We start from the raw sequence: 15,777 nt of genomic DNA, 5'->3' as shown, positions 1-15,777 counted from the left end.
AGCTGCTGTGATGACCCTCAGAGATACACCAGCACAGAGGGAACAAGACCCAAAGACAAACAAGAAAAACAATTTCTAAAAAAAACACCCTTTAAAACCCATGTGGTTCATATTCTCCAGTAGAGGGCATTTTAATTTGGATCACTACTTCTAGGGATAAAAGGAGAACAGGACAGTGTGATGTTTTTCTATGGGCAAGCACGGCTCACCTTAGGAAATCGTTTGATGCCAGCTAAGTAGTAATGCGACACGTTTGATTCAATTGAAAAACAATATCGGTAAAAAATGAAGAAAGACTGAAGAGACAGACGACTCGTCCTTTTCCTGAACTAGCTTAAAAAACAAATATATATATATATATGTGTGTGTGTATATATGTGTATATATATATAAAAATATATGTATATATATATATATAGGTATATATATATATATATATAACAACATCAATAACAAAATGTGACAGTAAGAACATATATATATATAAAAATGTTTAAATAGAAATTCCAACAAAAACAGCATTCAAATATACTTAAAAATATATAGAAGAATATATCCAGCGTAGGACTTATATTGACTATAAACCACCTATTGACAAAACAGACGCATACTTAAATAAATAAAAAAGACAGTACTGGGCAATGTGTACCAAAATTTTCTGCGTATTTGTTTTTTTTTTTCAAATGTTCAAATTTATTTATTCCTTTGTCCAAATCAAATCTGTATTTGTGGTTTGCGGTTGAAGCCAAACATTTGAGGACGTTGTCATTCTGAGGTTTGGAAAAAAAAAGATCCATATTTTTATCTGCATCAAATGACAACGAGATAAATTGGGAATATAATCAACACATTTATCAGTGTGGAAGCGGCGTGTAGATTCAGCCTGAACGCACGCTCTCGTCCATCTCCGACAGTGACCGATCTGAAAATCACTCCTCCTCCTTCCAGTAGCACTCACACTCCTTATCAGAAAGGAGGAGCCGAAAACCGAGATATCGCTCCGTGTTTTGCTCGGTCGATAAATAGTGGAGCAGCCAAGAGTTCCCTGAGTAGATGTTTTATGATGCCAAATAACAACACCGTCCTACAGTCTGGGGCTCGGCCTGGTGCAGAAGTCTCTAGAAAATGAAATGTCACGGGACTGATGTATGTGGAGGGAAAAGTAAAGTAAAGAGAGCAAACATGGTGTCAAAGTAACAGCTGTGTTTTCTCTGTGATCGTCACGTCCTGCGAAACAAGCGTTCACTACTGATCACATGACGTTTGTGTGTGTGTGTGTGTAAGATAGGAGTCAGCAGTCCAGTTTTCCCTATAGTCCGATGAGCACCCCCCTGCCCCCGCCGGGATAAGCATTTCCAGCTGCTTTCACAAACATAACAAATAAGATTCAATGGCTGCCATAGACTGTGTCTCTCTCCTGTTCTCACCCTTCCCTGTCCCCTTTCTGCTTCGTTCCCTCGCTCTGCTTCTCACAGTGGCTGGCCTTGTCTCATGAGACTGGGTAGCTCTGGAAACTAGGCCACACTCTGGGCCTCTGACATGGAGCAGTCCAAAAACACAGCTCGCAGTGCTGCAAATACAAGCACAAAGTTTAGCGGCTGTGTGCCTACAGTGTTCTGGTGTTTGATTTTGGATAGAGCTCAACAGTCTCTGTAGGTTTTCACAACCATCACTGTCTTTTGGACAGAGCTACAGTCTGTGATCTATACATCAGGTCTCACGCCCGTCTGCTGAGACTGGCTTCCATCCATTCCACCCTCCCTTCAAATCTTGCATCATATCATCAGTTGGAATTCAGTTCAAATCCACCTAAATTCCAACCCATCACCAAAATACAAATGTAAAAGGTTTCCTGGTAATTCACTTTCTGTATACTATCAGCTATTTTAAAATAATATAAATACTAACTTCATCATTCAGCTCTGTATGGTTTCAGAACCATTTTTATTAATGGTGACGCTACCTAATAAAGTTTTATCCATCCATCCATCCATCCATCCATCCGTTCATCCATCCATCCATCCATCCATCCATCCATCCATCTATCTGAAGGGTGAAGTAAAGTGTGTGAGATGTTTGCAGCCAATATGTTAAATGAGCCGAAGACCGCAGAAGGGGGTTCACAGTGAGATGTAACTGTGAGTTGTACTGTACTATGCTATACTGTACTGCACTGTAATGTACTGTACTGTACTGTAGTTGCTAAGGAAGATTTGTGCCATTAATAGAAAATCATTGTAAGCTGCTGCTATTTATTTACAACCTATGCTTCCAGTGTTCAGACCACATACATACTGTAACATACAGTACATAAAAAACTAGAGGATTGAGCCGTTTACAAAGTAGTAAAAATAAAGGAAAGAAAAAAATAGTGAAATTCACTTGTCAGTTTGGAGATATTCAGCATTAATTCTCCATAAAACTGTTTTTTTAAAAATTAAAAAAAAGAGTGGAATGACCGTCTTATCTTATCCAGTCTCTCAGCTTTGCGCCCATGTCTAAAAAAAATTTAAAAAGTTATGTGACTGTTATTGTTAAAAAAAGAAAAAAACAAAGACAAGATTAAAGACAAAGTCATCCTGGAATAATGTAAACTGGTTTGAAAAAGTCTAAAACTCTGATTGGAGCGGGTGGTGACCAAAATAAGACCACTGTTAGTCACAGCTCCAGGGCAGTATTAATCAAGCTGCCATGTGGGGTCTGCAGAAAACAGACAACAAACAAAGCACAAGGCAGTGACACAGAGTAGCACAGGGGGCAGCGTGGGTCATGTCAGCTGTAGTGACCTGACTATCTGCACTGATACTTCAGAAATGTGGATCACTTTCACCCAGGCCCCACTGCTGTTGGGAATTATGTAATGTGATGCTCAGTCTCTCCAAAGCGGATCAGAAATATAAACTTCTGACATATACGGAATATCCTAACATTAAGGCCGAGCAGCAGGCGAGAAGCGTGATGCAGATCCAGACTGTGTAGAACAAACTCACGTGGGCCTGAGGAGGCAAAAGTCAGCAGTAAAAGACAGCAGCTCCTCAGCAGGGTACAGTCCTAGTGTACGGAAATGAAGATTCTCACTACACAGATTACTGCAAACACAAATATAGCTATTGTTGACTTCCTTATATGTAGATTAATCTGCTGAGTTGTTGGTCAAATTAATTTTAAAAAATATTTAAAAAGTACATCCACACAAAAAAGGTCCCTGGAATTCTGAAATAATTCCTCTCTTGTCCAGCAGGGGGCTCTGGAAGACTATGTTCACACTGCAGGTCTTAATGCTAATTTTTTTGCATTTTTTCATTATATAAATTCATAAGCAGTATCATAATTAGTACTGAATACAAGCATCACTGCATCCTTAACCATAACTGTCGATTACCAACGCTTAAAAAAACAAAAACAATAACGTTTTGTTGTTTTACTGTCATCGAGCTAACAAGCTAAGCCCAGCTAATAATATGACACAGATGATTCTTTCACAGGTGATTTTTTTCAGACCACTACCACAGCACCTCTGCAGTAGAATATGAGATATGGCAGCTGTCAAATCTGCGGTGTAAATTACAGAGTTTATGTGTGCGGGGAGATGTTTGTGTGCGAGTACAGTTAGTCACCAAGTCTCTGTATAATATGGCAGCACTTCTTTAATGACCTGAATCCATTCAGCCAGATCACAAAGGCAATTTAATTGCCTCATTTTGTTGCCCGCACCGTGTCCCTGAATCACCGTTTTATGCACAGCAGCACATCTGACAAATGTCCATGGAAATGTAGTCTGAAGGCTGAGTGTGATTCGAATCTGGTTTTTGCTCAAAGTGAGCCTACAATCCAACTTCATTCTGGTTTGCAGGTATACGGTTCTGGGTATGAAAAAAATCTGACAGACCACCAAGTCCTTAAAGCAGTAGCACATGTGGAAAGTAGTAAACAAAAGTTAATTTTCTGGTAGAGCTCCAGCTACAGGAACACACAGCTGCCCACTGAACTTGTTCTACCAAAGGAGTAGACGTGTGCTAATTATGTTTAGATATCCTCAGGCCCAAGGGTCAGCAGGACGGTAATTACATGTGAGGAAGATGGTGTTCTTTTCATGCTGGTCGTTTATTATGACTTGTTTATGAGTTGGAAGTAGGACGTGAAGTGAGGCCATAGAGGGCAAAACGTTCTTCCAATAACAAGTGTTGTATTGACGAATAAAGCTCTGCAGGCCAGAATCAGGAGAGTCATAATAATTTACTGAGGCCTGTGCTGGAGGTTGACTATTAGTCACACCAAAAAAAAAGAAAACCTTGAATCTACATTAGCTTTAGCATATTTGACTAAGAAACAGTGCCTGAAACCTTGTTTTTACAACAATAAGTAGTAACTGTAACATCAAACAACACCATAAACTACATGCTTCCTCCAAAGGAACAGTACCGTACCTTCTTACCTACAGATCTCGTATCAAGACTTGGGAACAGTACCACCACTAGTAGCAGGTATACAAGACCACTCAAGAACCGTGTGTGTTGTCTGAGGTACCAGGTGAGGAACTATTAAAGGGTCCACATCAGGAACAAGGATCAACAAAACAGGGACAAAAACTAACAACAAGTATACGCATCCGACATCGGGTCCTGTTCCAAAGATTCCATGACGGTCGCAGGAAATGTTGTGTTTATGATTTGGCCTAAATAGCCTGGACTCGTGCCAACAACTATTTGCGTTTACATTTCAGAACGACCTTAAGTGAAAGTGCGGTGACCGTTTTGGTCGCCACATGTTGCGGTCCTTTCACTAAGCTCGTTGTTTGCCAGAACCATTTGCTCCTCAAGAGCAGTTCCTTGACTTTGTATCGTAAAGGTAGCTTAAGTTCAGGGAAGCCCTGTTGGATATATTTGTTTTTCATAAAATTTTATTTGATTTTTAGCAAATTTATATTAAGTTAAATTTAACAATTACAGAGGGATTCCTATACATATTTATCAACACTCGATATTGACTTGTATGAGTGTGGGGTACGCATGGTACGATACGAAACAGCCCGTCGTACACGCTGTAGGATCGAAAGTACCAGAAATCCCACAATAGACGGCCATTTCTACCGTTCAGTACACGGCTAAGTTCATTCAAAGCACTATATGGATAATGATGGCTCTTCACACAACATTAAACATGGCCATGCACAACAACGCAAATGTCAACGACACAAGTAACGACGAACGTCGACTCAATGATATCGTGTTACTGAAGCTGACTGTTCTCAGTCAAGTGGGACTTATCGGAGATAATAAACCCCAGGTTCACTTTGAACCTTTACAACAGGCATCCCCAAACTGATCCTCAAAGGGCCCTGTGGCTGCAGGTTTTTGTTCCAACCAACCAAGAGCACATCAGCTGTCTGAAGACTGAGACCAGTTGATTAAACCTCTCAACTCAGGTGTGCTACTGCTTGGTTGGAACACAAAACCTGCAGCCACAGCTGCCCCCCATGGAACAGTTTGGGCACCCCTGCTTTACAATAACTCAACATTTGACGTCTTGAAGTCCAACAGTCAACCAATAAAGGCTGGGAACCAATGAAAAAAGCCCAGTAATACGCCCCTGGATAGAAGACCACTAACAGCTGATCACTGATGGTTGTTCCGTCACTGTGTGTGTGCGTGTGTCTTCGGCCTGTACCCACTCACTCTCAGCTGGTCACGTCCACACAGCGTTAGAAAAACGCTGGACTCATTATTACACACACTCACAGACAGAGAGAGAGAAGCAGACATAAGCGCGCCAGCGGTATTAACGGAGGTAAAACTCACGTAGTGTTTGGACGGACTGCGCCGCTTCTCCACGTCCACGACTTTCACGTCCAGTACAGTACGAAACTGCATCTTGACCGAGCACAGGCTCTGCATCCACGGCGGCGGCGACTCCACGGCGGACACGTTCACGGGCGAGGAATCACAGCACGCATGGCTGTGTCATTGAAACAGCTCCACTGTTAGACACATACTGTCTCTCACACACACACACAGACACGCACACACACGCGCCAGAGAGAGAGAGAGAAGAAAAGAGAGAGAGCAGCTCACTCATGCTCTCTCCACCTCTCTCTCTCTCTCTCCCTCATCCTCTCTGGGTGGGTGTGTGTGTATGTGTGTGTATACGTGACGCCACCACTCAACGTCAGCTTAATCACAAACTTATCAATAGTCCTCTTTGAAGCGCCTGCCGCCTGTGACTGTCACCACCCAGTGCAGACAGAATGTGCCGCTCCTGTCGCTCCTGTCGCTGCTGCCGCTGCTACGCATGCGGTTACTTTAGAAGGGGAAAAAACTGCTACGACTTCCTTTGTGTCTGCCGCTGTGACCACACATACTCCTACACGTACACACACAACGGAGCATCACATGAGTGCTGCTGTGTGTAGCAGAGGTCAGTGTTCGTCATGCAGCGCAAATACAGCGCCAACAAGCGGCTCCAGTGTTCCTGCAGCTGCAGCAGTGATTTTGGGAGACGGAGTGGGATGGGCTTCACACACAGACTACTCAGAATGAATACGGCAATAAAGCAAGAAGGAGTTGATTTTACCTGGAACCTACAGACAGCCATAGTCAGTACTCACAGTTTTCAAAAAAAGAGAAGAAAAATGAAGAACTTCTTTTCCCAGGGTTGTGAGAGACATGATTAATAAAATGAACTGCAGTAATTGCACTTTGTCAGTGAAGAGACACCCAGCTGAGATAACAGAACAAACATTTATTTGTCAGCTGTTTTGGTAACTCACTCCTTATGTTCATTATTTCACATATTTGAAATGACTCAATGACGTGTCACGTTAAGTATTTACTAGTACAGTTATATCTAGAAAATATTTCATGCCTATATTTTGTCTTTCTTGTCATAAACCAGCAAATCCCAAACAGATTGCAGATTTAGTCCACACCTTCACAGCAATTGCCTTGAGTCTCAACTAAACTCAGTTTGAAATTATTTTCTGTTTTGTTTTTTGGTCTAGCTGCATCCCCCTCCCCTCCCCCCGCAGTACCTCCATGCCCCATAGAGGGGCCCACTCCACACTTTGGAACCAATTGTCAAGTGGGGGTTATTTTACAGTCCAAATGAGCGACTGTAATAATTTTGGCATACATGTGCAACAGAGCACGAGACAAAAAATGTTTCAATCTTGAATTTTAATGTTTAATTTAAAGGTTTTATTTTTATGACTATTATCATTTTGCCAGTGTCAATCACATCCAATGTTTTTACCCAAAATCAGAAGTGCTGTTGGAGAGATTAAAGCAGTGGTCTCTCACACACACACACCCTAGCAACTGACATAAAAATTTAGCAGGGGCAAATGCCCCCTAGTGGTGGCATTACTGATTGACTCAGTCTGCAGAGATAATATGTTCTGATTGATGCATTTATGATGAATATCTGACACAACAGAGACAGGCTTCATACTAACACCACATGAGGTACACACGAGCTACGCATCAGGACACACACATGCATGCATGCACGCACGCACACACATACACACGCACACATACATTATAGCCTCTGAGTCATGAGCAGCTTTCTGGCCAGAGACACCAGCAGCTGCAACTATGGATACAGATGTTTCTCAGGCGACCAATCAGCTGCTTGCGCGACATGGCGGAGCCTATGGTCGACCCAACACTGCCCTCCTGTGTACACACAAGAGAACAGATAGCACACGCATATAAATGCACCCTTTTTTTACCTTGACTACAAAAATAGACCTCTTTTCCATCAGCGCCTTTTTGTTTGTTTATGACATTTTAATGGTACCGTTAGTGCCCTCTATGTGGTGCTGTGCTGTGTACACAGTGTTACAGTATTTACACGTAGATGCCCGGACACACCTCAGACTTATAACTGTGATAGAATCTTCTTGGAGACAATAAAGAACGTGGTGACACCTCAACCATCACTATCAAATCAATAAAGTTTATTATCACAAAGGTCAACTAGAAGATGATAACTGGACCACACTGACAGTCTGATATTTTGTTTACCCTCCAGCTTCTCAAAATGAGGTCTCAAATACACAGCCTGTCAATTTTGGCCATCCAATGAATTGGCTAGAGAAACAGTGCCCCCCCCACCCCCCCATCATGTCAGACCAACCGTTGTGAGACCCTCCTGTCATTTTGAAAAGAAGGAAAACAAATAATCTGCTGCTCGTAGTAGCCTGTCATAAATCCTACTGGGAAATAGACATTTTATTTAGAAGAAATATATAATTTAAACATATTGAACAGAGAGAGAGAATTTTCCTTATCAGGCTGTAAGACAGGGTTACCAACTATATCTGTCAGAGGACCAGACTTTTTGGGGACAGACACCATGAGGATAGGACATTCATGTTTGTCTATTATTTGATGTTTATTTTGGAATCAAGTCGCGGGGCGGATTGGAATCGTTTAGATTCAGCGTGGGGGGGGGCATTTGATAATAACTGTTGTAATTGATTGGGCTAAACCTGGTAAAAAGGCTGCATGGGTTTTTTTTAGCTCATTCATACATGAACACAATTGTTTTCCCACAGTTATTTATTAACAAATTGTGACAAAGTCAAATAAATGTGTCAGAAAAACTGGTTGCTGTACTTACAGTATTTGAGAAATCCTATCTTTTTATGTCAAACTATGCAGGCTCTCCATTAGGTGTCAGTAAAGAGCTGCACAGGAAGCTGGGCCCCACTGCTGCCGACAGTCAGAGCTGCAGGAGTGTTGAGCCAGGATAGCATAAGATGTCTGCAGCACACTGTATCAGTGTTCCTGACGGTGCCGTGGTCATAAAGGTTAAAAGACGGTGTAACGGTTTTCACCAGTGCTGATGATGTCACTGCTACACTCCAAAAAACTGAGGAGGCGCTCCAGAGCAGCTCGGCTCACGTTCAGGCTGTAACGCTGCCTGACTGCAGACAGGATGTGCAGGATGTGACAGCCTTTGACTGCATCTGCACACAGAGAGGAAAAGACAAGCATCAGTGCATCACCTTCAGTACTGTATGGAGCCAGCCACACTGTCAAAAAGGTAAATAATCTTCAGCTGCAAAATCTGTTAATACAAAGAAAGTGCTGCGTTCACACTGTTACAGGTTCATTCAAAACAAGATAGAAAGGCATAACTTGTCACAGGACAGTACCAGAGCTAGTGCATGTGCATTTTGACCAAACTAAGTTGTCCCAAAACTTGCACCAGAAACTGTGCGTTGTCATTTTCAGATGTTTTAGAATCATGTCACCCCTGGATCACAGCTGGTTCCTCTATGATTCGGACTACTCACACTTGTCTTTTGCCGAATCTTCTCTGATGATACATTTTACAGCTATGAGCAGATCCTTGTCCTGCGTGGTCACATTGTACACCTGATCCTGGGACTTCACTTTGCGGTATATGAAACCTTCTTTCTCCAAAGTGTCCAAGGCTTCTTTCAGAAGCTGACATAGCTGCTGACAGGCAGATGGACCGGCCACAGGCTGCTGAGAAACAACAAAGTAGAAGAACACCAAGACACTTAAGAGGAGACCCAAAGAGTTACATATTATAAATGCTCAGGTGTTGCTGATGCTAAGCCATGTCAACGCTGCTGCACCAAGAACAATGGAACAGACACAACTACTAAATAATGTATTAATGCTATGGATTATTATTTCATCAAGTTACAATGACTCTACATTTACTGTATGTATTAAAAACCTTTCAAGTCAATTACAAAAATTGGAGCAAACAAATAGATACCGCAGTCCAGAACTACAGACGGTCCTAGGTTTACGACCTACTCAGCCTACAGCGTTTCGTGGTTACGTCACCATCTCCCATTAACTAGTGAAAACATGGGTAAAAAAACACATCACAGGGACGACTTCTGCTGTACCTGGTCAGCAGCTGTTGTCTGGAGCTGGCTGGACACCAGAGGCTGTAGGATGTTCTGCAAATCGTAGGGCCTGAACCTGTTCACTGACTTCTCCTCGCAGAAATCCAGGATAATACCTTTGGCTTTGTTGAGAGCAGTGGACGTTGAGTTGCTGAGAGACAAAAACACAAAACGTCACTTCAGCTCGACGTGAATCTTATGAGCTGTTTTGTTGTTTTGGCTTTGGCTACGGCCCACAGTAGTCTGTGATCAAAACCTCTGGTCAAAAGCACTTGGCAGTATCATCATTTTGTGCTGAGGGATGCTACTATATTTGTGACTGATTAGAAGCCAATATATTTATAATTCACCATCAGCCATCTTTATTTCCCAATGACTGATGGCAGTTAACAAGGATAACGTCGGCCGATACCGATGTTTATCTGAGGCATCGCTGCTTCCCTAGTTCTATGTTCTCAAGGTGGTGAGTGGTGTAGAGGGTGCAAGACCACAACCAGCGCTGATCATGTGTCAATACTTGTTGGAACCAGACCTAGAGAAGGATGCATTTACCCTGTTGCACCTTGTGGCAGCTGCAGTGGTTTGTCATAGCACTGTCTGTACAGTTCAGGAACCTCCATCATCCACGCTATCTGCACCGACATCACTGGGTCGTTCACCTTATCTGGGCACATACAAGGCACACACATGATGAATGACACAGAGGAAGGAGATGGAGAATCACTGCTCTGTGCGTTTGAATGATTTTCTTTGTTTGTTTGTTAAGACCTTTATGATCTCATAAAATGGCAGCTGCAACAGACATCTCAATATGGAGCTCATCAGACTGAAGTAAACCAGACTTGAATTGTTTGAGATGCTAACATTAAAATTCATAAGACTTCACGCCATCCAATAAATAAGGTTTTTATTTTAGCCGATACTTACTGTGTGTCTGTTTAACTTTCACATGAGTTCCAATGGTTAACAGTCAGATACAGGCTTTTCTTTCAATTATTTAAAATGCAGAATAGCTGTTGATGGCACCTACAGTAGGAGGAGGCCAGGATTTCTCTCTGTTTGTCTCTTGACGTCTTGACCAGTCCTCTAACACGGAGCAGTTCTCCAATCTCTAAGCGACACCGGTTATGTTGGGCCCGTCTCAGTTTCTCCATCTCAGACACTGGGTTGAAGCCTCCGTAATCTGCAACATGATGTTTTCCTGCAGCTAAAATGACAGGTGAGTAATGCAGGTGAGCACAGTGGTAAGACTGTTAAGAGTAAGTTGTTAAGAGCTGACATTTGCACACAACTCTGGAGCTGAAGCAGTAAAATGTAACTTTTCATAGATAAAAAAATATTTGAGCAGATCCTCAGGTGAAGAAGATTGAATGGATTCATCAATGCTGACATCATCAAAATATACAACAATAATAAATACACACAGGGCCACACAGGGCCTGGACCTAGGACAGAACCCAGGTTTGGGACTGAACACTTTTTTTTTCTTCTGCTGTGAACTAAACTAGTGAAGATGTGAGATCTGCAGACTCACGTGTGTGAGGATCCTCCCCTCCTTTCAACAGCTCATTTTTCCAGCAGAGACAGTTTATAACACCAGTCCCATCATCCACTGCAAACACAAAGACAAGTATTCAAAACTGAAACAGCAGTTAACTGATCTGCTATTATAAGAATGTGAGCCCCCTGACCCTGGTCATGCCAGGCACTGGGCATGATGGGTAATCACTCCCCTCTTCTCTTTTGTAACCAGACATTGTAATCTGGACATGCACTGTATGAGCTTCAAGGTCACATTATAAAAGGAACACTTTCAACCACAAAGGAACTGAAGGAGATTACCTCCATAACAGAAGAAGTCTTCTCTTTCTCTCTTATAAACTACTTTCCCAAGTACGTCCACTCTGTAGACTGGGTGTGAGTTGTAGAAGTAAATTCCTGCAGGATAAAAACACAGTTGAAAGTGTTGCCATTTGATACTTCCTGTATGTTAACTCCTGTAACTTGGTCCATACACATGATTCTATGGAGACTGGACATCTCACTAAATACTGGACTGACTGTGTATCACAGTTAGGTTGGACTCAGAGCAGGACACAGTCATGCCTGTGGTCACCACCATATATCCTGCTGAGTGCGGGGCTGCACAGAGGTTGGACAGAGTCCACATGTCCACTTTACGTGACGTCAATTATACAAGGCGTCTGTCTTCTCAGGGCTGTGACTGATTTTCATGAACTTCAACAATCTGATCGGCCTAAAACCAAATATCGCAAATGGAATTCACTACAGTCAGTGTGGTGCTGGTTGGTTGCTGTTGTGGTCCAGGGTTGTGGCCTGTGTGGTGAAGAGTCAGTGTTGAAATCCCTGTAGATACACAGGGATTATCCAGCAGTCAGACCTGAGGAAGACTCTTCAATGAAGAGGTGAAACTTCTTCAGGAAGCCCAGACCAGTCCAGCTGCCTACTCCTTAACTTATTTCGATGGAATGACCTGGACGACTGAGAACCAACACAAACGAAACCTGCTAAGGTCTCAGAAGTAACAGGGTCGTTTTACCTGGCACCTGAATGGACTCAGGCATGTCCTGGATGTCTCTGACATACAGCCTGGGAAAGGCGCTGAAAACCGGGTCCAGTCCCCACAAGACGGAGGGCAGCTCCTCTGCTAGAACCGCAGTAGCACTAGCAGGAGGACGATGTGAAGGAGGTGGAGGAGGAACCGTCTGTATTTCATCCATTATTTCCTCTCTAAAAAGCCCCGTGTTTATCTCTGTTAGCCCAGTAGCGTCATTAGCAGGTCAGTTTTCAGTGGTTTTGAAAATCTGTTTCGTCTCGTCACGTCACGCATAATTCCTACTTCCAATTAGTCTCCAGACACCAAGTTAAGATTGGTAACATTTCCTTATTCTCATTTGGAAATGTTGGACTTCTATCGAACGATTAATAAACATTTTAAGGACACGAACTCACTTGGACTATCGCTTACACTTGACAACCTACCGCAATGAATCATGGGAGTTGTTGTTTGAGACGTAGAAACGAGTTGTCTCGCGAGTTGATGCAGAATAAACGGTAGAAATAAGGGCCACACTGAAGCTTTTGATACATTTTTCGTTTTATTTCAAGTGAATTAGGCAGATGTCACCTCCACCTCAAACTTCTGGACCATCTTCAGCTCCACCTTCACAGATAATTATAGATAAATCAAGGGTCGTGTCAGACGTGGACGGGTTAAATGTCACCGTCAGAAGACAAGGACGACTTCCTGATGTTTCATGACAAACAGGAAGTTTGTGTACAGTGCTGATTTTTTTTCTTTCACGTTTCTCTTTCTAACCACAAGGGGGCTTTCCATTTGACATTCTAATTCTGCTGTTAGTTATTCTCTCCCAGTTTTCCTCCCCCCTCTTGTTTTCTGAGAAGTTAAATGATGTCTTTGATTTTCTGGGTGGTGCAGTTTAGGTCCTGAATGTGGAATTACTGGATGTGCCACATTTGGCAGCTGTTGCTGAAAAGAAAGACTGTTTTCTTCTTTGTGAAACCAATGAACAAATGTGTTCTGCTGCATTGGATTGACTTTGTAACCTGAATTATTTTTAATAATACATAAAAGTCCTTGTATTTTACACTGAGGAGGAAAAATCATACAGTAAAATTAAAGAAATACATGAATGGAATGTTTCAGAGCATGTTAGGTACAGTAGCTAAACTGTGGTTGTATTGAACACCACCAGGTTCATTTTTATTATTTTAGTTGTTTTTTCATCATTTGTGCTTTATTAAAATAATGTCTTTTCTGTTTGTCTTTTATACCAAACCACAGCATCGCGTCACTGTGAACAAACTTCATCCACACCACGACAGACTGCCTTTAATTCTTTCAGACAACAGAGACCTGACATTTTCTGTCAATCACATTATTGTTGTCCTTCAACAGTGTTTTGTTTCTGTCCAGAAATGACCCTGCAGAGTGTACAGTGAAGGAAGAATCCATGCAGATGTAGAATAAACTAGTTTTTCAGAAGATCTCTGTTGTTTCTTTACTGCTGAGATGAGAAGTTTTTTGAATCTCTGCTGCGGACAAGACCAAAGTCAAGGGAGTTAGCCCTGGAGCTAACGTTAGCTTTGGCCCTGGAGTTGGTCACTAAGTCTCCCCTGTGCATTCCAGTTGGGGCGCTGAAGCAGGAAAGAGCTAATGTGTAACCAGCCGTGTTACAGACACTGTTGGGAAAAAGCATTTATTGAATTAAAAGTGAAAAAAAAATATTTCTGTGTAAATATCCAATGTTACAATGTGGACACCTGCGACTTACAGAGAAGGGTGGCCTAAATATGTACAATATATTTTTTAGTAGTTTCCTCACCCTCAGTCTCTTTAATTCCTCCTAGATATAGTTCAACGACAACAAACATGATGAAGTTAACGTCCAAAATATTTATTATAAATATCTGTGCTAAAAACAATTTGTCCAACATTAAAAAACAAATGTCAAAAAAAGCTTAAAGTTAGCCAAATATTGACGAGCTAGTCCAGAAATACCCCAGCACATATTATTATACCGCAATATATTGTGTTTTTTCTTTGAACAGTTGAATTGTGGGAAAACTCCAATGAAGCACAGTAAACACACAATGCTGTTCCATGGTCAACATCAGGTTACTGTAATTGGAACAGAGGGATCTAAATCTGTAATCACTGGAGAAGAAATAAAAGCTACATCAAATGAACCAAGTGTTCCGCTCTGACTGGGAGTGAGTGCAGGGTGGACCAAAGAGCAGACACAGAGAGAGAGTAGCAGGTGAGTACAGTGGATTGATTCAATAATCATTTGGAACATTGTAAAGACCAGAGCTGTGATGATTGAGGGAGCTGTGGTGAAGGCAGTGGTGGTGGTGTTGTGAGAACTGAGGAATGTTCCAGATAGCATTGGCTGTGGCAGTGGACGTGGCCACCAGGATGACTGATAATCCACACAGAATCCATGATCTTGGATTGGTGAAACTGACCACAGGTCACAAACACTGATCTATTTACAAAGATTCAAAATAAATCAGATAAAAAAAAGAGAAAAGTATTTTCATTCATTCAAAATAACAAAAATGATTTTGTAAAGAAAATCTTCAAAAGTTTTATCTTTACCTTTAACAAGAGTTATTAATTAAACAAGAGTTTATCTCTTCGATTCTAAAAAAAACAAAACCCTGAATTTTGTTGTACCCTCGTGTTACAATGACAATAAAGTCTATTCTATTTAAAAAAATTTGGAGATTTTGAATGATCACTTTCATTTTTCTTTAAACCCTCCAACAGTTAAATGTTTATTAATAAAACAAAAGGTAGCATTGAGGCTAATGCTAAAGTCAAAATAATCTGAATGTTAATCCCTGTTTTCCTCCTTTTCTCCAGATTACAACATCATTGACTTGAACAGAGAATAATAAACAGAAACAAACATTGAGGTTTTATTACAGCAAAGATCAGACAGTTTGATTGACAGGACAGATGATCAGAGGGGCGGAGTTTTTACCACCATAATTGGAACAGGGATTGAAGAATGGGTGGAGTTTGTTAGTGAAGGAGCAGCCAGTAAAGGAGTAGATAAGAGCTGCAGTATCAACGTCATAGAAGGAGACCAGACCCTGGTCATAATCCACAAAGACCCCGATCTTCTCAGGAGGAGACGACAGAGAGAGACGGACTGGAGGATCAGAACAACCTTTGTACTCATTTTTATTTCTCAATATAATCATCCAGTAACCATCCTGAGGTCTGTATGTAATCTTTCCCTTCCTGTTGATGGACTCTCTGACGACTCCTAAATCCCACTCAGTTTTACCTTTAACCTGAACTTCAAAATAAAATCTGCCTGAAGAAAAACTCT

At 41.7% G+C, this 15,777-nt stretch overlaps 2 protein-coding genes across 4 annotated transcripts in view; both read right to left on the bottom strand.

Annotated features, from left to right (window-relative positions):
• The window catches only part of sh3pxd2aa (SH3 and PX domains 2Aa), an 81,132-nt gene extending 75,083 nt beyond the window's left edge, over window positions 1–6,049 (bottom strand). For both annotated transcript variants that reach the window (XM_008317354.3, XM_017035268.2), the window contains exon 1: window positions 5,799–6,049. In XM_008317354.3, coding sequence (XP_008315576.1) covers window positions 5,799–5,894 — 96 coding nt within the window. In that variant the 5' untranslated portion in view covers window positions 5,895–6,049. The remainder of the gene's footprint in view (window positions 1–5,798) is intronic.
• Window positions 6,050–7,936: 1,887 nt separating this feature from the next.
• Window positions 7,937–13,742, bottom strand: stn1 (STN1 subunit of CST complex). Of its 2 annotated transcripts, none has more exons than XM_008317352.3 (8): window positions 12,453–13,742; window positions 11,735–11,830; window positions 11,427–11,504; window positions 10,923–11,099; window positions 10,445–10,556; window positions 9,893–10,043; window positions 9,302–9,497; window positions 7,937–8,971 (listed from the first exon to the last, which is right to left on the bottom strand). In XM_008317352.3, exons 1-8 carry the CDS (start codon window positions 12,631–12,633, stop codon window positions 8,814–8,816), a joined length of 1,149 nt encoding a protein of 382 aa, XP_008315574.1. In that variant the 5' UTR covers window positions 12,634–13,742; the 3' UTR covers window positions 7,937–8,813. The 2 variants fall into 2 exon arrangements, with proteins under 2 accessions (XP_008315574.1, XP_008315575.1); XM_008317353.3 differs by having other exon boundaries at window positions 9,302–9,494.
• Window positions 13,743–15,777: the final 2,035 nt, after the last annotated feature.

This window comes from Cynoglossus semilaevis, chromosome 9 (assembly GCF_000523025.1).
Source record: "Cynoglossus semilaevis isolate Cse_v1.0 chromosome 9, Cse_v1.0, whole genome shotgun sequence".
In the NCBI taxonomy this organism is placed as follows: domain Eukaryota; kingdom Metazoa; phylum Chordata; class Actinopteri; order Pleuronectiformes; family Cynoglossidae; genus Cynoglossus; species Cynoglossus semilaevis.
The sequence above is the reverse complement of the archived record's forward strand: the minus strand, read 5'-3'. Positions and strand labels throughout refer to the sequence as shown.